The sequence below is a fragment of the Callithrix jacchus genome, chromosome 4 (genome assembly GCF_049354715.1).
Source record: "Callithrix jacchus isolate 240 chromosome 4, calJac240_pri, whole genome shotgun sequence".
Taxonomy (NCBI): Eukaryota; Metazoa; Chordata; class Mammalia; order Primates; family Cebidae; genus Callithrix; species Callithrix jacchus.
The window spans coordinates 75657753-75683206 of NC_133505.1; the positions used below are offsets into that span (position 1 = coordinate 75657753).

Sequence of the window (25454 nt, forward strand, 5' to 3'; positions counted from 1 at the left end):
CCTCTGCTGTTCCTTGAGGGCCTCTGTTAGGAGGAGCTCTAAATATGAAAAGCAGTCAGTTGCCAGCTGGGCCAGTTTATTGAGCAAAGCCATCATCCAACTTTGAATTTTTTCCTCAGTCAACTAGTCACAAGGAATTAATCATTAAACTGTGGATTTAAGCTAAAGGTCAAAAGCATGACCTTGGGAGTGTGAGCTCCCTGCAATGAAAACTGTTTCAGTTTTTACTCTGGTTCAGTTCTGTGTATTCCACTTTCTCTTTTTTTTCTTTTCTTTTCTTTTCTTTTTCTTTTCTTTTTTTTTTTTTTTTTTTTTCTTTTTTGACACGGAGTCTTGCTCTGTCTCCCAGGCTGGAGTGCAGTGGCATCTGCTCACTGCAATATCTGCCTCCCAGGTTCAAGCAATTTTTCTACCTCAGCCTCCCAAGTAGCACAGGTGCATGAGACCACACCCAGATCATTTTTGTATTTCTACTAGAGATGGGGTTTCACCAAGTTGGCCAGAGTAGTCTCAAACTCCTGACCTCAGGTGATCCACCTGCCTCAGCCTCCAAAAGTGCTGGGATTATAGGAGTGAGCCGCTGTGCCTGGCCCACTTTCTCTTCGTGAAAAGATCTCCTTATCCCGAAGAACCAGATAATTCTTAGTTCATGATGAGAAACTTTGATTCCATAGCCACCTGATGTCACATGGTCAAGACACTACCAAGGCCCAATAGCTAGCCAGAAATTTTTTTTTGAAGAAAAGACGGCCGGGCGCGGTGGCTCAAGCCTGTAATCCCAGCACTTTGGGAGGCCGAGGCGGGTGGATCACGAGGTCAAGAGATCGAGACCGTCCTGGTCAACATGGTGGAACCCCGTCTCCACTAAAAAAAAAAAAAAAAAAAAAAATTATATATATATATATAATTAGCTGGGCATGGTGGCGTGTGCCTGTAATCCCAGCTACTCAGGAGGCTGAGGCAGGAGAATTGCCTGAACCCAGGAGGCGGAGGTTGCGGTGAGCCGAGATCGCGCCATTGCACTCCAGCCTGGGTAACAAGAGCGAAACTCCGTCTCAGAAAAAAAAGAAAAGACAAAATTCCAGAATTTTGGGGGCCTTCACTGAGATTTTGTAAAGATTTCCACGACTTGCACAAAACATCCAGGTCTGCTACATCCACTCAACACTATTAGAGCTGTTGGAATGTAAGGGTCAAGTGGCAGAGCTCCTTGCACTGGAGGCTGGCCTGGATGGAGAGCCTTCTCTTGCTCTGCACCTCACTGAAAACTGTCGCCTTTCATATCATCTGGTTAGTCGGTCAGAACTGACGAATTAGGAGCTGACTGAACAAAGGTTTAAAACACAAAACAGTGGGAGAACTAGGTAAAAGAAGCATTTTACATGAGTGAGAGAGTAAAAGGTGCTCAATCTTTGTACACTATAAAAGAAATCTTCCACGGGACTTTTCGGCTCAGACTGACAGGCGTGAACGGAATTATTCCCTCATCTAACTTCAGCCACGACTTGCCGTTTTAACACGGAGTTCCAGGTAGCTTGGGACTTTATTGGCGAAAGGGCCGAACCCTGCCGCACTCCTTTTCTGTTGGAGCCTGGGTCCAGAGAGCGGATATCTAAAGCCCGCCACAGGGGCCCCGCCCAGCTCCTCCAGGCCCCGCCCTGCTGTTTGCTCCGCCCCCTACTGCTTTGCGCCTGCGCAGAGCTTGGGGAGTCGGCGCCATGACCCCTTCAAGGCTTCCCGGGTTCCTTTGCCGGGTCTCGGTCACCGCGTGGAGAACCGCAAGTAAGAACCTGGCCCCGGGGCTACGGCCGCGGGCGGGGTCGTGAAGGTCCAGGCGCGGAGAGAGGCGCCTCCCGCGGAGGAATTCGAATGTGTCCCGAACGTTCGATGGCGTCAGGGTCTGTCCAGCTTCTCCCGCCCAGCCGACCACCCAGTGGCCTGGGCAGGTGCCTGCAGCGTCCCGAGCCTCGGGTGGGACTAGAGCGAGAAGATCGCTAAGGCCCTTCCAGCCCGGAGGTCCGCTTCCTGCCGGACACGCGGTGGCCCAGCAGGACCACAAACATTTCGGGTTGTTCCTTTGGGAGCTCGCAGGGCGTACCACACTTTGATGTCCCTGAGAAAAATGCAACAGAAGGCGCTTTGGGAATGGGAGTCATTGATTTACTTACTTATTTACATCCAAAAAAAAAATTATTTACATCATTATTAACAGGAATGAGCGCTCCTGGTCCAGCCTCCAGCAGAAAAGGATTTGTGGCAGTTTACAGTTTTTAAAATGGGAAAAGTGCAAAAGTGAGTCAAAGGCAAATAAGTATAACGTAAATTAGATGAAGCCAGAATTGTTAGTACAGAAAAAGCATACTTTCAGTAAAACCAACATTTTAAAACCCATTCTTGTTGGAAATTTTTCTCAAGATACTACAGGTAGCAGCCCAGACTGTGCTAAACATAATTTTAATTTATGACACATGGAGAAGTTATGTAAGTTGAAAACAATTATTGCCCTCATTGTAAATGGCACTGGATTTCCATGCAATTACTTTTCCTTTGTGCAATCATTTTCCCCAAATACAAACATTTTACTTAATTGTGGTCCAGAAGCGATTAATACAGAAAGTGAAATTCCCACATTATTTAAAACCTCAAGGTAATAACGTTAAAATTTTGTAGGATTCTTTTAACATCCCCCTTTCACTAGTTTTAAACAATTATGAAGTATTTGATACATATATATACATATATATATATACATACATACACACATGTATATGTATATATGTAGCACACAGGTAAGCTATGAATCACAACCAGCGTCTATGAACTCATTCTCCATTTGAGAAATAGTCTCCATTGCCAAGGAGGTCTCTATGTGCTGCTTCCTGATGTAACTGTGCAACTGTGTTTTTAGTCTTCATAGAAGTGGCGTCATATTGTTGACTTCTTTTTTCAGCTAATGCTGTGTTTTGTGATTGATCCACATTGATAGATGAGGTTGTAGTTATTCATTCAATTCAACCGTGTGAACATACGATAACATTTTCCACTGCCCTTGTCAAAGGATGGTTGGGTAGTTCTAGAAACACCAAGATTGGCTGCTATACATTCTTGTGTACCTTACTTGTGCATTAGTAGAAGGAATGGAATTCCTGGAGTATGATGTAGGTCTTTTCAATTTTACAATATGATGCCAAGGTGTAACTGCATCTTCTAAATCTATAGCAATTTCACCTCTACCAGCAGTATATTAGAGTTCCTGTTGCTCCACAAACTTGCCAAAACGTTGTTTTGTCTTAAGTTTTAATTTTTGGCTACCTAGAGGGTGATGAAATGATATCTCATTGTGATTTTGCGTTTCTGTGATTAAAGAAGTTAAAACATTTTTTCAAATAATAACTTATTGTGAAATATCTTGCTTTTTTTTTGAGACAGAGTTTGACTCTTGATGCCTAGGCTGGAGTGCAATGACGAGATCTCAGCTTACTAAAACCTCTGCCTCCTGAGTTCAAATGATTCTCCTGCCTCAGCCTCTCGAGTAGCTGGGATTACAGGCGCCTGCCGCCATGCCCAGCTAATTTTTTGTATTTTTAATAGAGACAAGGTTTCGCCATGACCTCAGGTGATCTACCCACCTCAGCCTCCCAAAGTGCTGAGATTACAGGCTTGAGCCACTGTGCGTGGACTTTTTTCTTAACAGATTGTTTCTTATTTACATTCTTTACATGTATTTGTTTACTAAACTTTTTTAGTTATGTAAGTGTCAAATAACTCACTTTGTGGTTTGTTTCTGTCAATGCTAGGCAGAATAGAATAATGGGCCTGCATGTGCAATCATGCAGCTTCAATATAAAAGATATCTTTTAAGAAACAGATGTTTGGCCGGGCACGGTGGCTCAAGCCTGTAATCCCAGCACTTTGGGAGGCCGAGGCGGGTGGATCACGAGGTCAGCAGATCGGGACCATCCTGGTCAACATGGTGAAACCCCATCTCTACTAAAAATACAAAAAAATTAGCTGGGCACAGTGGTGCGTGCCTGTAATCCCAGCTACTCGGGAGGCTGAGGCAGGAGAATTGCCTGAACCCAGGAGGCGGAGGTTGCGGTGAGCCGAGATTGCGCCATTGCACTCCAGCCTGGGTAACAAGAGCGAAACTCCGTCTCAAAAAAAAAGAAACAGATGTTTAAAAAAATAGATATTGATAATTTTAATTTTATCTGTAAAATTTTGTCTTGATCCTTTTGTTTATTGCTACTGCTTGTGGTCTTGTCTCAGAAACCCTTCTCTGCCCTAAAGTCATAGACATAGGCCCCTATATTTTCTTCTCAAAGGTTTATAGTTTTGCTTTTCACATTTAAGCCTTTATTCTACCAGGAATGGATTTTTGTACATGGTGTGAGGCAGGAAACCAGTTTCATTTTTTTTTTTCATGTCAATCCCTTGTCCCAGGTTCATGCATTTATAGGACCTTTCCCCTACTGATATAATGCCAGCCATCATATATCAAGTTTACTTATATATATATATATATATATATATATATGCATATGTTTATTTCTTGGCTCTTTTTTCAATTCCATTGCCCTAATTGTCTATTCCTGTGCTGATACTGTCTGTCTTGATAACCATAACCGTAACTTTGTAATAACTCTTATCATTTTCTGACTGTTGCTTATGTATAGAAACATGCTGCTTAATTATTTTGTATCTAAATTACCTTATTAATTTAAATAATTTACTTGCAGATTTTGGGGAGTTTGCTACTTAGACATTCATGTTATCTACAAATAGTGACAGTCTAGTTTCTCCCTGTCTAATCCTTTTTTTTTTTTTTTTGAGGAGTCTTGCTCCGTCACCCAGGCTGTAGTGCAGTGGCGCAATCTTGGCTCACTACAACCTCCGCCTTCCAGGATCAAGTGATTCTCCTCCCTCAGCCTCCCCAGTACCTGGGATTAGAGGTGTGTGCTGCCATGCCTGGCTAATTTTTATATTTTTTGTAGAGATGGGGTTTTGCTGTGTTAGCCAGGCTGATCTCGAACTCCTGGCCTCAAGTGATCCACCCACCTCAGCCTCTCAAAGTGGTGGGATTACAGTCTTGAGCCACCACACCCCCTCAGCCTCCCTGTCTAATCCCTATATCTTTTTCTTTCCTTGCTCAGATTTCCAACACCTTGATGACTAGAAGTGATGACAGCAAGCATATTTATCTTGTTTGTGATTATAAAGGGAATGCATTTGTATTTTTTCATTAAGGTATGAAATTGGAATCATTTAAATAAAACTACATTTTTTTTGAGTCACCATCTCCTAATAACTTTTAAGGCATATTTTATAGATGAATCATCGAGGAAGACTTGTAGCTATCTCCCAAATAACTCTGTTCTTTTAAACAAAAAGAAATTACCTTCTTTTTGTTGTTGTTGTTGGAACTCTTTATTTTGGATTTACATTCGCTTACTGGATTTAATGATCCATAATGGTGGGTCTTCAGTCCAAGCCTTCTACACTCCTTTCCTTTGTGAAATAAAATTTCATGAAAAATGAGGAAAAAAAAGGTGTGATATTAGCTACAGTTATATCCTTTTCCATTTAAGGAAGTCCCTTTCTACGTAGGATTTTGGGATTTTTTTAAAATTTTGTTTACGTATTTGATTTTGTTTTGTTTTGGTTTTTTTTTTGAGATGGAATCTCCTCTGTCACCCAGGCTGGAGTGCAGTGTCATGATCTCAGCTCATTGCAACTTCCACCTCCCGGGTTCAAGCGATTCCTGCCTCAGCCTCCTGAATAGCTGGGATTACAGGTGTTTGCCACCACGCCCAGCTAATTTTTGTATTTTTAATAGAGATGAGGTTTTACCATGTTGGTCAGGCTGGTCTTGAACTCCTGACCTCAAATGATCTGCCCATCTTGGTTTCCCAAAGTGTTGGGATTACAGGCGTGAGCCCTGTGCCCAGCCTTGTATTTGTTTCCTAATGATGAATAAATCTTGAAGTTTACTGAGTTGATTTTTCTCATCTTACTGGGGCATTTATCATTTTCTGCTTTCATCTGTTGGAGTGGTAAGTTACAGATTTTTCAGGTGGTAAATCACTTGCATTCCTAGAAAATATTCCAAAGAATTATGGTGATTATATTTTTTAATATAATGTTGTGTTTGTTGTGCTTATATTTTGTTTAGAAATTGGCCTGTAATTTTCTTCTCTTATATACTGCAACCTCCACCTCCCAGGTTCAAGCGATTCTTCTGCCTCGGCCTCCCGAGTAGCTAGGACTATAGGTGCATACCACCACATCCAGATAATTTTTGTATTTTTAGTAGAGACAGAGTTTCACCATATTGGCCAGCCTGGTCTTAAACTCCTGACCACATAATCCACCCGCCTCGGCCTCCCAAAGTCTGGGATTACAGGTGTGAGCCGCTGCGCCCGGCCTTTCCTGGTTTTAAAATTAAGGTTCTTCTAGCCTCATAAAATACACTGGGGATTCTACTCACCCTTTTCCCTTCTTTCTTAAATTTTGTTTAAGATTATAATTATCTATTCCTTAAGGGTTTGTTACAACTCCCCTGCAAAACTATCTAGACCTGCTCTTCTCTTTGAGGGAAGACTTTAAATGACTTGTTTAATTTCTATATAATTATTATACGTATCAGGTTTCCTCTTCTTAAGTCAGTTTTGGTAAGTTAACTTTTTCTGGGAACGTTTTCGTTTTGTATTGTTTCAATATGTAGGCATAAAGTTTGTGGTATTTTTTTAAATTTCCTGCTCTCCATATAATTATGTACTCTCTTTTTCTCACATTATTTATTTCGCCTTCTCTCATTTTTTTGTAGTAGCCTTACGAAAGGCTTTACAATGCTTCCAGCCTTTTTTTTTTTTTTTTTTTTGAGACAGAATCTTACTTTGTCAGGCGGCAGGCTGAAGGGTGGTGGCACAATCTCGGCTTACTGCAAACTCCGCCTCCCAGGTTCAAGCACTTCTGCCTCAGTCTCCCGAGTAGCTGGGAGTACTACAGGCGTACTCCACCACACCCAGCTAATTTTTGTATTTTTGGTAGAGATGGGGTTTCACCATGTTGGCCAGGATGGTCTTGATCTCTTCACCTTGTGATCTGTCCGCCTCAGCCTCCCAAATGCTGGGATTACAGGTGTGAACCACCATGCCTGGCCACACTTTCAGTCTTTTTTTTTTTTTCTGAGACAGAGTCTTGCTTTGTCACCCAGGCTGGAGGGCAGTTGCACAGTGCAACCTTCACCTCCAGGATTCAAGTGATTCTCCTCCTCAGCCTCCTGGGATTACAGGCACATGCCACCACACCTGACTGATTTTTGTGTTTTTAGTAGAGACAAGGTCTCACCATGTTGGCCAGGCTGGTCTTTAACCCCTGACCTCAGGTGATCCACCCACCTCAGCCTCCCAAAGTGCTAGGATTACAGGCATGAGCCACTATGCCCAGCCAGCTATTTGGCCTTTATATTGAGTTTTAGACTTGTTATTTCTGAATTTCCATGTTTTTCTTTTTCTTTCTTTTTTTTTTTTTTTTTTTGGCCTAATCATTTTTCTTTTCTTTGAGATGGAGTCTTGCTCTTGTCGCCCAGGCTGGAATGCAATGGCACCATCTCAGCTCACTGCAACCTCTGCCTCTCAGGTTCAACCAATTTTCATGCCTCACCTCAGCCTTTCAAGTAGATGGAATTACAGGCGCCCACCACCTTGCCTGGCTAATTTTTGTATTTTTGGTAGAGACTGGGATTCGCCATGTTGGCCAGGCTGGTCTCCAACTCCTGACCTCGTGATCTGCCCACCTCAGTCTCCCAAAGTGCTGGGATTACAGGGGTCAGCCACCGCACCTGGTGGCCTAATCATTTTTGTTTTTCTTTTTTGCTTTCTTTTTCTTTTTCTTTTTCTTTTTTTGTTTGAGACAGAGCCTTGCTCTGTCACCCAGGCTGGAGTGCAGTGGCATGATCTCAGCTCACTGCAACCTCTGCTTCCGGGGTTAGTGATTCTCCTGCCTCAGCCTCCCAAGTAGCTGGGATTACAGGCATCTGCCACAATGCCCAGCTAAATTTTTCTATTTTTAGGAGAGACGTGGCTTCACCTTGTTGGCTAGGCTGATCTGGAACTCCTGACCTTAAGTGATCTGCCTGCCTTGACCTCCCAAAGTGCTGAAATTACAGGTGTGAGTCACCACACCCAGCCTAAAAAAGACTTTCACAAAGCCAAAAATATGTAAGCAATAAGAGAATTATGAAAAATGATTAGGCTAGCTGGGCACAATGGCTCACACCTGTAATCCCAGTACTTTGGGAGGCCGAGGCAGGTGGATCACCTGAGGTCAGGAGTTTGAGACCAGCCTGGCCTGCATGGCAAAACCCCATCTCTATTAAAAGTACAACAATTAGCCAAGCGTGGTGGCACATGCCTGAAATCCCAGCTAATCAGGAGGCTAAGGCAGGAAAATCACTTAAACCCAGAGGGCAGAGGTTGCAATGAGCTGAGATTATGCCACTCACTACACTCCAGCCTGGTCAACAGAGTGCAACTCTGTCTAGGGAAAAAAAAAAAGAATTTAAAAAAATTTACCAGTTATTTTATATTCTGAATTCTGTATACAAAATCTTTGGTGTCCCACTGTTACTTTGTACATTGATTCTACTGACTTGTTTGTGGTGGCTTTGTTTCCTTGAATGTTTTTATGGGATTCTCTCTGTGAGACCGACGTTGGTGGAAAGTGATTGCTCGAGAGGATTTGCATCTACCTCTGCCATGTGTCTGGGAACACTTCAGCTTTAGACTTGGGTCCACTTTATAATAAGATGTGTGGAGGTGGCCAGGTGCAGTGGCTTATGGCTGTAATCCCAGCACTTTGGGAGGCCAAGGCCAATGAATCACCTGAGGTCAGGAGTTCAAGACCAGCCTGGCCTATATGGTGAAACCCCATCTCTACTAAAAGTACAAAAATTAGTCAGGCGTGGTGGTGCACACCCGTAATCCCAGCTACTCTAGAGGCTGAGGCAGGAGAATCGCTGGAACGTGGGAGGTGGAGGTTGCAGTAAGCTGAGATCGCATCACTGCACTCCAACCTGGGCAACAAAGCAAGACTCCATCTCAAAGAAAAAAAGATGATTAGGGATTTCTGGGAGATGCAGAAGATGCAGATAGTGTGTAGTTAGGCCTAAACACAGATGTGGGTCTGCCAGTGGCTTCAGAATCTCAGAATCTCAGGGCTTCATTTTTTCATATCTTCACTCGGAACCAAGGTTAAAGTGGACGCTTTTCCTTCTTTAACTGTCTTCTAGTTCCTTGGTATTTGGAACAGCATCATAAGCATCACCTGGGAGCTCGTTAAAAGTGCAAGAATCACAAGTCCCACCTAAAACTACTCAGAATGTATGTTTTAACAAAATCCTCCAGGTGGTTTTTATCTATGTTTTAAAGCAGCTGGGTTTGATGGCTCACACCTGTAATCCCAGCACGTTGGGAGGCTGAGGCAAAAGGATTGCTTGAGCTCAGGAGTTCAAGACCAGTCTGGGCAACATAGTGAGACTCCCCCGCCCCCATCTCCACAAAAAATAAAAAAATTAGCTGGGCATGGTGGAGCATAGCTGTAGTCCCAGCTACTGAGGAGGCTGAGGCAGGAAGATGTCTTAGCCCAGAAGATCAAGGCTACTGTGAGCCATGATTATGCCACTATACTCAAGTCTGGGCAACAGAGCAAGACCATGTCTCAAAAAATAACAAAAATCTTCCAGTTTACTTTCTTTTCTCAGTATGTGAGCCTCCCTGAGTCCTGGCCTCTAATATGCTTTCTGTTTTGCTTGGGCTTAAGAGACTGTCATCTCCCTGCTGTCCTGAAAGCTCTATATCCCAAGCTATAGGCAAGAAAGACAGAAGGCTGGGTGCCATGGCTCACACCTATACTTACAGTACCTTGGGAGGCCAAAGCAGGTGGATCACTTGAGATCAGGAGTTTGATACCAGCCTGGCCAACATGGCAAAACCCTATCTACTAAAAATACAAAAATTAGCCCGGCACATTGGTGGGTGTCTGTAATCCCATCTACTTGAGTGATGAGGCACAAGAATCACTTGAATCTGGGAAGTGGAGGTTGCAATGAGCTGAGATCATGCCACTGCCCTCCAGCCTGGGGGACAGAGTGAGACTCTGAAAAAAGAAAAAAAGACCAGCCTGGTCAACATGATGGAACCCCATCTCTACTAAAAATGTAAAAAATTAACTGGGTGTGGTGGCTAATATTTTTACTCTGTCTCAAAAAAAACAGGAAATGTAGCTGTTTCACTTTGTTTACCTCACTGGACTGTCTTCAGTTTATCATTATTTACTTTCATAAAGGTTCTATATTTGATTTAGAAGGGATTTTGTTTTACCTTTTTAGGTATTTTATGGCTGTAGGGTTTTGGCATTTCTGATTTCTCAAATTGCCAGAGACAAAAGCTTTTAGTCGTGTGTTGTTTTTGTATATGTGTATGTATGTGTGAGAGAATCATTCTTTTGTTTTTATTATTTCTTCTTTTAGAAGGTTTTCTTCTTGTCTATTTTGTCCATGTAAACACAATTCTAAATAGGTTTGGATAAAGTCAAACCACCCCTTGAAGTAGAAGACCTGGGCTTTGTGGTTATTTCCTTACACTGTTAAAAGATGGCTTTTACTTTAAGTTTGTCAGCTATTTCCTGTGTAGTCGAGGTAGTCAGAAGTCTGCTGATAGCCAAAATGAAATACAAACATTAATACAGTTACTATTGCCCAACACATCCTATTTAATAAGCAGAATTAACAGGAGTGGTCCTTGGACTTAGCTCCTCATCTGACACGCCCTTGTTTCTTATGATCTGCCTTTGAAGCTACTTGTATGTGCTTCACTACCAACACCCCTGGCAGGTTGATGTGCACACACTTGTGTCCAAAGCTATAAAGCCTGCATGTACCAAGGACCACAGTGTCCCTTCTTGTCTTGTACTATACAGTAATGAGGGCCATTATCTTCCCCCGTGTTCTGTCACAGTTACCTGACTACAAAAATAGTTCTGTTTATGTTTCCAGTGGCCTCAGAGTCCCTTGAGAAAACTGGTCTTTCAACTTTTCCTTGTAAACCCTCTTTCTACAGATAAAGTCTTTAAGAAGTCTGCAAGGTCATATTAGGGACCAGTTTCTCAAACTTACTCTTTGCTATTCTTCCCTTTTCCCAAGATACAGTTTTCTGTTCTTCACCAGAAACCCTTATGCAAATTAACTTATGCATCCCAGAGTTACGCTCAAGTTATTGATGCCCTTACTCACTATACACATACACAGACATACACATATTCATTTATCTTAACTGTATGCATATGGATTTGTGTCTATTTCTTGAAACGAGGTAGGATTATGTAGTGATGGCTAGAATATGAGAAAAATATGTGTAATGAAAAAACATCCTAATTATGTGTAGTGCTATCAAGGGCTTACAAATAATTCCATCGAAATAACAGTAGATACTGTTTGTCACTACACTAAATGCATAAATTGTCACATTTATTCAGCAATCTCATGTGATAGGTACTGTGATTATCTATTTAGAGGGAAGGAAACAGACAGGGAAACTTGACCAACGTCAAGCCCTAGTAAGTGGTTGCATTTGTTTCCTATTGCCGCTATAACATATTATCACAAATTTAGTGGCTTAACACATTTTACAGTTTTGGAGATCAGGAGTCTGAAAGGGGTCTCACTGAGCCAAAACCAGGGAATTAGCAGGGCTGTGTTCCTTCTGGAGGCTGCATCCATTTCTTTCTCTCTTTAAGCTTCTGGAGGCTGCCCACATTCCTTAGCTTACCTCCTTCCTATATCTTCAAAGCCAGCAACATTGGGTCAGGTCTGTCTTCCAACTCTCTCTTCCATTTTAAAGGACCCTTGTGGTTACATTGACCCACTGTGTGATCCTAGATAATCCCCCTATTTTAAGGTCATCTGGTTAGCAACCTTAATTCTGTCTGATACCAAAATTCTTTACCATGTAACCAAACCTATTCACAGATTCTGGGTATTGGATTCTGATTATCTTTGAGGCCACTATTCTGCTTGCCACAGGGTTGTAGCTGGAACTTGTACCCAGATTTTTCTGCTTCTAAAGCAATTTCTTTAACAAGCCGAAAACCCTTAACACTGATCACTTTTTTCCCTGTAGTTTTGCCCTTATTGAACATTATCTCAAGAAGGGTTTGGATAATTTTCATAGCACTGAAAGTTTAACTCTCTACAAACTAGAGAGAAAATTATCTCATTTACACATTGCAGACACCCAGTGTATTTTAAAATTCCAAGTTTTATTTTAGATTCGGGGGTACATGTGTAGGTTTGTTACCTAGGTATATGTGTGATGCTGAGATTTGGGATACAAATAATCCTACCACCAAGGTAATGACCCAAAAGTTAGTTTTTCAACCCTTGTACTCCCTCCTCCCCTCCCCCATAGTAGTACCCAGTTTCTAATGTTGCCTTCTTTATGTTCCTGAGTATCCAGTGTTTCACTCTATAGAACTATGCATGAGAATATGCGATATTTGGTTTTCTGTTCCTGCATTAGTTCCCTTAGGATAATTGCCTCCAGCTGCATTCATGTTGCCACAAAGGACATTATTTCATTATTTTTATGGTTGCATCATATTCTATGGTGTATATGTACCACATTTTCTTTATCCAGTCCACCATTGATGGGCACCTGGGCTGATTCTGTGTCTTTGCTGTTGTGAATAGTGCTGCAGTGAACATGCAAGTGCATGTGTCTTTTTGGTATGAAAAATGAATTGCTTTCTGGGTATATACCCAGTAACAGGACTGCTGGGTGAAATGATAGTTCTATTTTAATTACTTTGAGAACTCTCCAAACTGCTTTCCACAATGGCTGAACTAAGGTACATTCCCAATAGCAGTATGTAAGCATTTCCTTTTCTCTACAGCCTCACCAGCATCTGTTGTTTTTTTAACTTTTTAATAATAGACATTCTGACTGATGTGACATGGTCTGTCCTTGTGGTTTTAATTTGCATTCATCTAGTAATTGTGATGTGGAGCATTTTTTAATATGTTTGTTGGCCACTTGTATGTTTTCTTTTGAGAAGTGTCTCTTCATGTCTTTTGTCTATGTTTTAGTGATGTGGTTGTTTGCTTGTTAAGTTCCTTATGGATTCTGGATATGACACTTTTCTCAGATGTGTAGTTTGCAAATATTTTCTCCTGTTCTATAAGTTGTATGTTTACTTCACTCTGTTGATAGTTTTTTGTTTTGTTTTGCTGTACAGAAGCTTTTAGTTTAATTAGGTCCCATGTGGCAATTTTTGTTTTTGTTTCAATTGCTTTTGAGGACTTAGGTATAAATTCTTTCCCAAGGTCAATGTCCAGAATAGTGTTTCCTAGGTTTTCTTGTAGGATTCTAGCAGTTTGAGATCTTACATTTAAATCTTTAATCCATCTCAAGTTAATTTTTGTATATGATGACAGATAGTGGTCTAGTTTCATTGTTCTGCATATAGCTGCCAACTATCTCAGCACCAGTTATCAAATAGGGAGTTCTTTCCCCATAAAACAATGTTTTTTTAGAGACATGGTCTCACTATGTTACCCAGACTAGAGTTGAACTCCTGGACTCAAGCAATCCTCCCTCTTTAACGTCCTGCATAACTGAGACCAAAGGTGCATGCCACTGTGCCCAACTTGATGTATTCTTAGTTTTAGTTGACAGAAAAAGAGGACCATAATTAGGATTTAAATATAGCCACTTGTGACTTTTAGTGATTTGAATTCTAAATATTGTCCTTGAAAAATTTATACCACTAAGTTACTCTTAATATTCAAACTCCTTTTTTTTGTTTTTTTGGCATTGCTTCAGATAGGAATTACTGTTTTAATGTAAGTTTCTGCAATGTTGATAATGATTAACTAATTTATTTCATAGCCCTTCTTTTCAAACTGGTAGTCATCCAGGAAGGGAAATGGCTACCTAAAGAAGAATTTCCGATCTGTATCTTTTTGTACTTTGAGAAATGTGAATGTATAAACTAAAAACAAACAAATAAAATTTATAAATGTTTGAAGTGGAATATTTTTCTGTTATCTCTACTTTTCTAGGATCACCCCTTTTGTGTCATTCTCTGGGGAAAACAAGTTCTTCTCAAGGAGGAAAGTCTGAACTTGTCAAACACTCCCTTAAGAAGCCAAAGTTACCAGAAGGTCGTTTTGATGTACCAGAGGGTTCCCACTTAGAGAAAGAACCACTGGAAAGTAAGTATAGTTAAGCACCTCTCAATTTTTAAAGTATCAAGGAAAATGTTTTAGTTATTCAGAAAATGAATGAAAGAAAAGAAATATGTTATTGCTTGAATTCTTTAGTTATAAAGCATATTTCAACAATGAGTAAAATCACCATATTGACCAACAATACATGTGGGTTTCTTAATAAAAAAAATTTTCAAGACTAACAGGTATTTGATTTGTTTGTTTTATTTATTTTACTTCATTATTCACATAAAATAAACAAGTTCACATAAAAATATATATAAAAATATATTTGTTGATACAAATAACATGTTATTTGTATAATATACACATTATAGATATATAAAGTGGCTGTATTTACAAATAACATGATGTTATTTGTATCAAAGAAGGTCTTAACTTATGTGAATAATGAGGTATAATAAATACAACCACTTTATATATCTATAATGTGTATATTATATATATAAAGAACTTCAATAACTCAACAAAAAATCAAAAATAGCAAAGCACTTGAGTCTCAACTTATATATTTTGTTATGAATAATGAGGTATGATAAATAAGAAATATATGTGTGTATTATATATATATGTGTCTGTGTGTGTATGTGTGAACTCTAATAATGGACAAAAAAAATAAAAAATAGCAAAGTACTTGATTAGACATTTCTCCAAAGAAGGTATACAAATGTACAAGTGGCCAGCAAACACATGGAAAGAAGCTCAGCATCATTATCATTAGGGAAATGCAAATGAAAAATATGAGATATTACTTCACACCCACTAGGATAGCTATAATAGAAAAAAATGGAAAACAACAGGTGTTGGGAAGGATGTGGAGAAATTGAAACCTTCATGCGTTTCTGGTGGGAATATAAAACGTTGCGGCCACTGTGGAAAACAGTATAGCTATTCCTCAAAAAGTCACACATAGAACTACCATTTGACCCAGTAATTCTACTCTTAGGTGTATATCTAAAGGAATTGAAAGCAGGGACTTGAACAGGTATCTCTATACCTATGTTCATTGTATTATTAACAGTAGCCAAAAGGTGGAAACAACCCCATGTTCATGAACAAATGAATGGTTACGCAAAATGTAGCATATACAGACAGTGGAAAACCATTCAGCCATAAAAAGCAATTGAATTTTAATATATGCTACAACATGGATGGACCTTGAAAACATATAAGCTTAGTGAAATAAGCTGGACCCAGAGGGGCAAATATTTTATGATTCTACTTATATAAAGTACCTAAAACAGACAAATCCATAGAGACAGAAAGTAGAATAGAGGTTATCAGAGACTCAGGGGACTAAGGGGGAAGTTACTGTTTAGTGGGTACAGAGTTTATTGTGGGGATGATGAAAACATTTTAGGTATAGATAGTGGTGATGGTTGTACAACCCTGTGAATATATTTTTGTTGTTACTTTTGTTTTTGAGATAGAGTCTCATTCTTTCACCTAGGCTGGAGTGCAGTGGCCTGATCTCGGCTCACTGCAACCTCTGCCTCCTGGGTTCATGCAATTCTCCTGTCTCAGCCTCCTGAGTAGCTGGGATTACAGATGCACCACCACGCTGGCTCACTGTTGTATTTGTAGTTGAAATGGAGCTTCACCATGTTGGCCAGGCTGGTCCTGAACTCCTGACCTCAGGTGATCCACCTGCTTCAGCCTCCCGAAGTGCTGGGATTACAGGCATGAGCTACTGCACCTAGCCGTGAATGTATTTGATACTGCCAAATTGTACGCTTACAAATGGTTAAGTGATAAGTACTATTTGTATATATTTTACCACAATGAAAAAAGAAGAAAGCAAAAAGCAGCACATTTTATAAGCTAATCATCTATTTGACATAATGGTAGGAAGGCATTCAACGTAAGTTTTGTATCACTCAAGTTAATGTTGAACCTTGCATTGCTTAGAAACTATACTGACAAACATCACCAAATAAAACAGGTGCTCTTCGATCCTTGTTTTATTTGAACAATCCACAATCTTTGACAGTGTTAACAGTTCCTTCTGGAAATCTCCTGCCTTGATTTCCATTATGCTTTCCTTAGTTTCATTTTGTGTGTGTGTGTGTGTGTGTGTGTTTTGTTTTGTTTTTTGAGACAGGGTTTTGCTCTGTTGCCCAGGCTAAAGTTCAGTGGCGTGAGGCTCTCTGCAGCCTCAACCTTCCTGGCTCAAACTATCCGCCTGCTTTAGTCTCCTGAGTAACTGAGACCACAGGCACATACCACCATGCCCAGCTAATTTTAAAAACTTTTTTGTAGCGATAAGGTCTCGCCATGTTACCCAGGCTGGCCTCAACTCCTGGGCTCAAGCGGTCCTCCTGCCGCAGCCTCCCAAAGTGCTGGGATTACAAATGTGAGCCACCATACCTGGCATGCTTTATTTAGTTTCTCACTCTGTTTCTTCAACCATTTCTTCCTGGGCCCCTTTTAAAGATCCTCTGCTTCTGTCCAACACCTAAATGTGAGTATTTGCCAGGCCTCTGTTCTTAGCCCCCTAAGCATTTCTAGGGAGATTTCATATTTCCCTAAAATGATTCGATTGATTGAGGCAGAGTCTTACTCTTGTCACCGAGGCTGGAGTGCAGTGGTACTGTCACAGCTCACTGAAGCCCCAACTTCCTGGGTTCAAATGATCTTCCCTACCCAGCCTCTCTTGTAACTGGAGCTACAGACACACACCACCACATGCAGTTAATTTTTCTATTTTTTTGAAGAGACAGAGTCTCACTATGTTGCCCAGGCTGGTCTTGAACTCCTGCGCTCAAACGATGCTCCCACCTCAGCCTCCCAAAGTACTGAGATTACCGCACCCGGCTTAAAGGGATTTTAAATATCACTTACGTGTTGGTGATTCACACGTTCATACTTCTAATCAGACCTCTTTTCTGAGTGTCACTCTCCTGTCTCCATTTGCCTCCTGAATATCTTTCTTTGCATATTCCAAATGTCTCAAAATTAATATTTCCAAAACTAAAGTAATCCTGTACTCATTGTTCCAACTCACCTTCAGCCCTCCCACCAGCCTGACCTCATATCCTCTTCTGGATTTCCAGTCCACCCCGTCTGCCAAGTTACCCGAGCCCAAAATCTGGGGATAATCCTTCACTCCTGCCTCTTCCTTTCTCCTGTGACAGATCACTAACCAAGTCCTGTTCCTTCTACCCTCTTAACATCTCCCAAATGTATTCCCTCTTACTCATCCTACCAATAAGACCCAAATTCAAGCTGTCAATAGCTCACTGGTCTCCTAACAAGCCTCTCTGCTTCCTTGTTTCCTTCCTTCTAGTCTTGTCTCCCTGCCTCTAGTATCTACTTTATTCTAAGAAAACTGTGTAGGTTGTCTCCTTGAAAAGAGTAGATTATTAAGATGATAAAGGAAAATGTAGCTAGGCACGCTGCTTGATATAAAGATGAATAAGAAGGAAAGATGATGTGAATAACTATGAGCAGGACATCATATGCTAACTAGTGTGAGAGATACACAAAAAGATCAGAGAAAAGTAAACAAAAGAGAGCTGGGGTCTAGGGAAAAATAATTTTTTTTTTTTTTTTGAGATGGAGTCTTGCTCTGTCACCAGGCTGGAGTACCATGGCACGATCTCGGCATACTATAACCTCTGCCTCCTAAGTTCAAGTGATTCTCCTGCCTCAGCCTTCCAAGTAGCTGGGATTACAGGCACCCGCCACCATGCATGGCTTAGTTTTTGTAGTTTTAGTAGAGACAGGATTTCACCATGTTGGTCAGGACAGTCTCAAACTCCTGACCTCAGGTGATCCACCTGCCTTGGTCTCCCAAAGTGCTGGGGTTACAGGCGTGAGCCACCATGACCGGCCAGAAAAATAAAATTTTTATAAGTAGATAAGGTATGTTAAGGAGAATATCTCAAAATAGCTGGAGAAAGTTATGGTCAAAGAGGAAGAGTCTGCAGAACATTAACACTTGCAAGACACAGCTAATGGGCCTCTTTGGCTTCAGCATAAATTTTATATATATATATATATATATATATATATTCAGTTAGTACAGGGGTGTCCAATCTTTTGGCTTTCCTGGGCCACGTTGGAAGAAAAATTGTCTTGGGCCACACATAAAATACACTAGCACTAACAATAGCTGATTCACTAAAAAAGAAATTACACAAAAACCAATGTTTTAAGAAAGTTCATGAATTTGTGTTAGGCCACTTTTCAAAACCATCCTGGGCCACATGCAGCCCATGGACTGTAAGTTGGATAGGCTTGAATTAATCGAATGTAAAGCTAGAAACGCAGGTTCAGCTCAAATCTGGGAGGGCCTGCACTGCCAGGTTACAGTGTAAGGGCTTTATGAGGAAATGTATTTGGATATAGATTATTTTAATTAGCTTTATTAAATATAATATGCATATAATAAAATTCACCCATGTTAAATATATGGTGAGTAAGATGTTTTTTGGTTGGTTGGGTTTTTTTTTTTTTGAGACGGAGTCTTGCCTTACTCCGTTGCCCAGGCTGGAGTACAGTGGCGTGGTCTCTGCTCACTGCAACCTCTGCCTTCCAGGTTCAAGCCATTCTCCTACATCTGCCTCCCGCGTAGCTGGGATTACAGGTACCCATCAACATGCCTGGCTAATTTTAGTATTTGTAGTAGAGATGGGGTTTCACCATGTTGGCCAGGCTGGTCTCGAACTCCTGACCTTGTGATCCACCTGCCTCAGCCTCCCAAAGTGCTGGGATTACAGGCGTGAGCAACTGTGCCCAGCTAGTGAGTTTTAACAAATGTTTACAGTCATGGAGACCACACAAAGTATAAAATAGTTCTGTCCCCTAAAGAGGCACCAGGCAGTTCATCCTCTCTCCACCTCCTCCCAGCAACCATTGATCTGTTCTCTATCATTGTAGTTTTGCTCATTCCAGGATTTTATATAAATCAAACTCTACAATATGTAATCTTTGGTGTCTGGTTCCTTTCACTTAGTATAATGTGGAAGAGGGATTCTGTTGCATTAGTCTAAAATGCGACACCAAGAGCAGGAACCAGGGTGCTAACGGTAAGAACAAAAAGTTTCAGAAAACTGTAGGTTATTATAAGGGCAAAAATTAGGTTAAACAAATGTGAGGAAGAAGAGACATGGAAATATAGGAGGTTGTGGTCAGAAGAGTGCTCACAAGAGTCTGGGATTTGAAGAAGGAACATACTCAAAAAATAATAAACTCCAGTGGACGGCAGAAGTAGACATGAAAGTCAGGAAAGGGATTGGTGACCTCCGTAGCCTCGGAATGTTGATATTAGGGATGATGGGGAGAGGGAGATGAAACTATGAACCAGATATTGATCCCATCCAAAAAGATAGAAGAATCTGAGTTTATTGTAAGACTGGAGAAAAGCACTGGATAAGTAAATGTTATAGAATTCCAAAAAGAATGGCTATAGAGATGTAGCACTGGAATGAAAGGCTGGAAATAGCGGTGAGGAGAAGGGACATCTTGACCTGTTCTTTCTTCCCCAGTGCTATGGACTGAATTATGTCCCCTCAAAATTCATTTGTTAGAGCTCTAACCCCCCATGTGATGGTATATGGAGATGGGGCCTTTGGGAGATGATTAGATTTACATCTTGAGAGTAGGGTAACCCTTTAAGGGATGGAACTATTTTACACTTTGTGTTATTTACTTGACTGTAAACATTTGTTAAAATTTACTGAACTGCGTACTTAAAATGGGTGAATTTTATTATAAGCAGACAATACTTTAATAAAGCTGATGGTAGTCTCCTCATGGTGGGAATAAGAAGAGATACCAGAGAGCTTGCTGTCTCTCTTTCTCTGCCATGTGAAGACATAGTGAGAGGCAACCATCTGTAAGCCAGAAAGAAAGCCCTCATGAGAACCACCCATGCTAGCACCCTGATTTCAGCCTACCAGCCTCCAGAACTGTGGGAAAATAAATTTCTGTTGTTTTCTCTACCTAGTGTATGATATTTTGTTATGCCAGCTTGAGCTAAGACATCCAGTGAGCCACAGAGATAAGTGAGAAAGAAGAACTTCTATTAGACCTTCAGGGGAAATCATAGAGTAGGAAAAAGCCAACTTGCATTACAGTTAAAGCATGGAATTCTTTAGAAAATAGAGTGATGATGAGTATGAGGGAGAGTTTATTCACAATATAACATTAATAAAAGAATGAATATTTGAAAAATGTTCAGGGTAAATTCTGTATCATTTTTCTTTTGCCTAGAGAGGGGCTTTATGATTTTGGTGATGATCATTTAGTTTTCAGAGATATAGTTTGGGTAATCATTCTCCTGCAGTTCCCCCGTGCTGTGCAGGATAAAATAAAATCCATATGCCTTTTCTTCTATTAATCTGTCTTTTGTCAGTTGATTTTCAGCAAACCTTCAGAGGCCAAGGGGAGTTTTTCTAAGTGACCCTGGGGTTTGGATGAAGCAGATGTGGGTTTGAACTGGAGCTCTCAGAGGCTTCTGCTCTCTGGGTTTCAGTTTCCTTCTAACACCTGCCTTAGGATGCCCTCGTGAGGAGAAAATGAGATCATGGAGCACTTTGTACCTTCCCTTTCTAGCCTTGCCAGCGTTTGTTATTCTTGTATGTATTTGTTTGTTTGCCCTTTTTCCAGCCTGCTTCAGTACTCTGTAAAACCTGTGAGAAAGGGGCCTTGTATTTCATGGTCACTACTGTATCCCTTACCCCATCTTTACATAGCATAGGGCCTGGCAGAGTAATAGTGGAATAAATGAATGACACTGTCTGCTTACAGGATTGCCATGAAAATAAGAGGAAATATCTTCATTCATATGATGTGTATAAGTATCCTCTGTGGGCCAGACACTGAAACAGCGATGGATAAACAGAAATATTTTACCATAGCGAAGCTTAACATTTTAGTGGGAGAGACAGAAAATAATCAATTTTTAAAATATACTAAGTTAGTGATAATTGCTGAAGAGAATTCAAAGGTGGGAAGAAATGGGAAGTGTTGGGAGGGTGACCACAATAAATAAATAGATATAGTTTAAGAATTAAGGGCCAGGCGCAGTGGCTCACGCCTATAATCCCAGCACTGTGGGAGGCTGAAGTGGGAGGTCCTTTGGGGTCAGGAGTTTGATACCAGCTTGTCCAACATAGTGAAACCCCATCTCTACTGAAAATACAGTAATTAGCTGGGCCTGGTGGTATGTGCCTATAGTCCCAGTTACTCAGGAGGCTGAGGCAGGAGAATTGCTTGAACCCAGGAGGTGGAGGCTGCAGTGAGCCAAGATCACACCACTGCACTACTCCAGCCTGGGTGAGAGAGCTAGACTCCCATCTCAAAAAACAAGAAAAAACAGAGAATTAGAGCTCTAATAGTTGGTTCCTCTCTTGTTTTTTTTCCATATACAGAGCAGTACAATGTATGGACTGAGAACAAGATTGCAGCCAGGATGTCTGAATTCAAACTCAGTTTTATCACTTAGAAGCTGTGTGATACAGAGCAACTTTCTTAACCATTTTTGCCTTATTTTTTCATCTATAAAAGTGGAACAATAATTGTTCTCGTCCCCTAGATTATTAGGAAGATGAAATGAATTCGCGTGTATAAGGTGCTGATAATTGAGCCTGACTTATGATGGGGATTCTTACTATGGACACATGGTATTAAGAATAATAATCACCATTATGCTTATAAATGGCAGTACCAGCCAGCCAGTTGCTGAAACAAAAACCCTATGATGAGGAACAGTAATTATCTAGTTAAGATTGGCATTCCTATGCACCAAGCACCATGCTAAACCCTTTACATGGATTACTTGTTTAATTATCAACACAGTGAGGGAAGTATGATTGTTCTCCCCATTTTACTGTTCAGAAAACTGGCATTAAGTCAAAGGACTCCTTCAAAGTAGTCTTATTTCAAGATCTTTCAGGTCTTATGAATTTATAGTTTGTATTCTCTTCTCAAGCTCAGGAAAAATAATCACATTTACAGTTCATTTAAAGCCTGCATGGTAACCTGGTTACTAAGATCTAGCCTATCATGCAAGCCTGTCTTTAAAATTGACAATAGGCTGGGCTCAGTGACTCTCACCTGTAATCCCAGCACTTTGGGAGGCTGAGGTGGGTGGATCATTTGAAGTCAGAAGTTCAAGACCAGCCTGGTCAACATGGTGAAACCCCATCTCTACTAAAAATACAAAAACTAGCAAGGCTGCTGTCACACACCTGTAATCCTAGCTACTCAGGAGGCTGAGGCAGAAAGATCACTTCAACCCAGAAGACAGAGGTTGCCATGAGCTCAGATCACACCATTGCAGTCCAGCCTGGGCGACAGAGGGAGACTCTGTCTCAAAAATAATAATAAATAAATAAAATAAAATAGACTATAATCCTTTTCCTACCTCCATTGACTGCTTTATTTATATCTTGTTTTCCTTAGAATTTCCAGATGATGTTAATCCAGTGACCAAAGAAAAAGGTGGACCCAGGGGCCCAGAACCTACCCGATACGGAGATTGGGAACGGAAAGGACGCTGTATTGATTTTTAAGTCACGTATTCTTTAACCTCAGTATTGTTTTCTGAATGTGTACATCTGAATTAACTTATTTCTGATTATTTTCTTTCTTTATGTCCTTCATGTCATGTAGTTTCCATAATGTGTTTAAATATATATACGATAGCTTTGGAAGAAAATATGCTGCTATAAATTAGGAAAGGGAAAATATTTTTTCATTTACATATGTTAATTTAATTAAGTGTAGAATTTTTTTTTTTTTGAGACATTGTCTCACTGTGTTGCCCAGGCTGGAGTGGAATGGCACTATCCCAGCTGCAGCAACCACCCCACCAGGTTCAAGCAATTTTCCTGCCTCAGCCTCCTGAGTACTGGAATTACAGGAACCCACACCACACCTGGCTAATTTTTGTATTTTAAGTAGTGATGGGGTTTTGCCATGTCAGCCAGGCTGATCTCAAACTCCTGACCGACCTCAGGTGATCCACCTGCCTTGGCTTCCCGAAGTGCTAAGAATACAGGAATGAGTCACCACGCCCATCCTATAAATGATTTTTAGAGCTGTAGGCCTTTACTTCATCATTTTTCAGTTTAAATTAGTTGCTTACAAAATACACAAATAAAATAATTTAAAAAAAATGATTGTGTTGCTGTGCACTAGGTGATAGTGGCTTTTAACATGAGAGTTAAATAATGTGTTATAGTTTGAGATCACAAAAATAACAGAAAATCTTTAACTTGGTTGGATCCAGTTAATTACTTACTCAGTTACTTGAGCTCAAATTCTGACTCTACCTCTTACTACCTATGTGACCTTGGATAACTTATTTAACTTCTCTGTGCTTCAATACCTTATGTATAAGTTGGAAATAATAATACTTCTGATGCTGGTAGGCTGGATGAGGTCCCCAAACACTGGTGGGACCTCATCTCCAGCCGATATCCAGGCTCTTGACACCATGATGAGAAGGAATTCAAGGACAAGTCAGAAAATAATGAAAGCAAAGTGAAAAAGTACACACTCTGCTGGGTGCGGTGACTCACATCTGTAATACCAGCACTTTGGGAGGCCAAGGTGTGTGGATCACTTGAGGCCAGGAGTTTGAGACCAGCCTGGCCAACATGGCAAAACCCCATCTTTACTAAAAATACAAAAATTAGCTGGGGTGGTGGTGCAGGCCTTTAATCCCAGCTATTTGGGAGGCTGAGGCATGAGATTCACTTGAACCCAGGAGGTGGAGATTGTAGTGAGCCAAGATTGTGACACTGCACTCCAGCTTGGGCAACAGAGTGAGACCCTGTCTCAAAAAAAAAAAAAAAACAAAAAAACTACACATTCAAGAAAGAGAAGTGTGGGCATCCTCAAGAGTCACTCTGGAGTTTAGGGCTTCTACCTTTATGTGTTTCTATAACCAGGAGGTGGAATATTCATGAGGATTCCTGGAAAAAGGTGAAGATTTATTGGAATTGTGGTGCCAATGATTTTTACACCAAATACCAGTGTTCCCAGAATAGTCATGGCACTGGTCTTTGTGTGCTTTAGGATGTTAATGAGCATATAATGAGGTACTAAGTGAAACCCAGGTCGAATCCAGTGTTGTGCTGGGTCTAATAGGTCTTAGCCAACTTGGCTCACATCCTGGTTTTTCAGGATCTCATCAGCCCCTAGTTTATGCAGCTATTTCAACAGTTTCCTTTTTGCTAATCATGTAAAACTGCTGCCTGGAATTTTCTGTTCTCCTGCGACCACCCCATATTATTCCTGTCTCACTTTTACTTCACAGAGAAGTTGAGAAGATTAAATGAATAATAACATGTATTAGTCAGGATTCTTCAATAGGAGAGAGAGAGATTATGTGGAATTGACTCATGCAGTTCTGGAGGCTGAGAAGTCCCATGATAATGCCATCTGCAAGCTGAAGACCTGAAGACCAACAAAAGCCAGTGGTGTGATTCAGTCTGAGTCCAAAGGCCTGAGAACCAGGGGAGTTGTGATGTAAAGCCAGTCTGAGGGCAAAGAAGATGAGATGAGATGTCCCAGCTCAAGCAGTGAGGCAAGAAAAAAGGAGTGAATTCCTCCTTCGTCTGCCTCTTGTCCTATTCATGCCTTCAATGTATCAGATAATGCGCAGCTACATTGGGAAGGACAGTCTACTGAGGCACCAGTTCCAATGCTAATCTCTTTCAGAAACAGCCTTACAGACACATCCAGAAACAATTTTTAAACTGGTACAACACAACGTGTTAGCCACTTGGAGCAGTGTGTGGTATAGTACATACTTCTCAATAAGTGTTAACTGTCCTCAAATTATGAATGTATTTTTCCAAGTCTTTAGGCATTGTGGGAGGAAAGATTTTTAAAAATGAAATTGCTTTATACAACCATTTGAAATGTCATTAGTTGAAAATGGTGTTTATTTACATGAGTGAACTGAAGTATATATATTTTAGTTTGTGGAACATAAAATTCACATAGGCACTATGGTTTGCAAGTTTGTTCCCTCCAAAACTTATGTTGAAACTTAATTCCCAATGTGGCAGTATTGAGAGGTGAGACCTTTAAGAGGTGATTGGCCTTTAAGAGGGCAGAGCCCTCATGAAGATTAATTCATTTATGGGTTAATGGACAAATAGGTTATGATAGAAGTGGAGCTGGTGCTTTATGAGAAAAGGAAGAGAGA

General features: G+C 40.7%; 1 protein-coding gene across 1 annotated transcript; it reads left to right on the top strand.

Moving 5' to 3' along the window:
• The first annotated feature begins 1695 nt into the window (after positions 1 to 1695).
• Positions 1696 to 25250, top strand: SDHAF4 (succinate dehydrogenase complex assembly factor 4). Its single transcript, XM_002746701.7, has 3 exons — positions 1696 to 1782; positions 14120 to 14272; positions 22697 to 25250. Exons 1-3 carry the CDS (start codon positions 1719 to 1721, stop codon positions 22804 to 22806), a joined length of 327 nt encoding a protein of 108 aa, XP_002746747.2. The 5' UTR covers positions 1696 to 1718; the 3' UTR covers positions 22807 to 25250.
• The last annotated feature ends 204 nt before the right edge of the window (positions 25251 to 25454 follow it).

Coding starts and splice junctions, on each gene's coding strand:
- SDHAF4 (XM_002746701.7), top strand. CDS start 1,719: ATGACCCCTTCAAGGCTTCCCGGGTTCCTTTGCCGGGTCTCGGTCACC. Junction 1,783..14,119: donor CACCGCGTGGAGAACCGCAA/GTAAGAACCTGG, acceptor CTACTTTTCTAG/GATCACCCCTTTTGTGTCAT. Junction 14,273..22,696: donor AGAGAAAGAACCACTGGAAA/GTAAGTATAGTT, acceptor TGTTTTCCTTAG/AATTTCCAGATGATGTTAAT.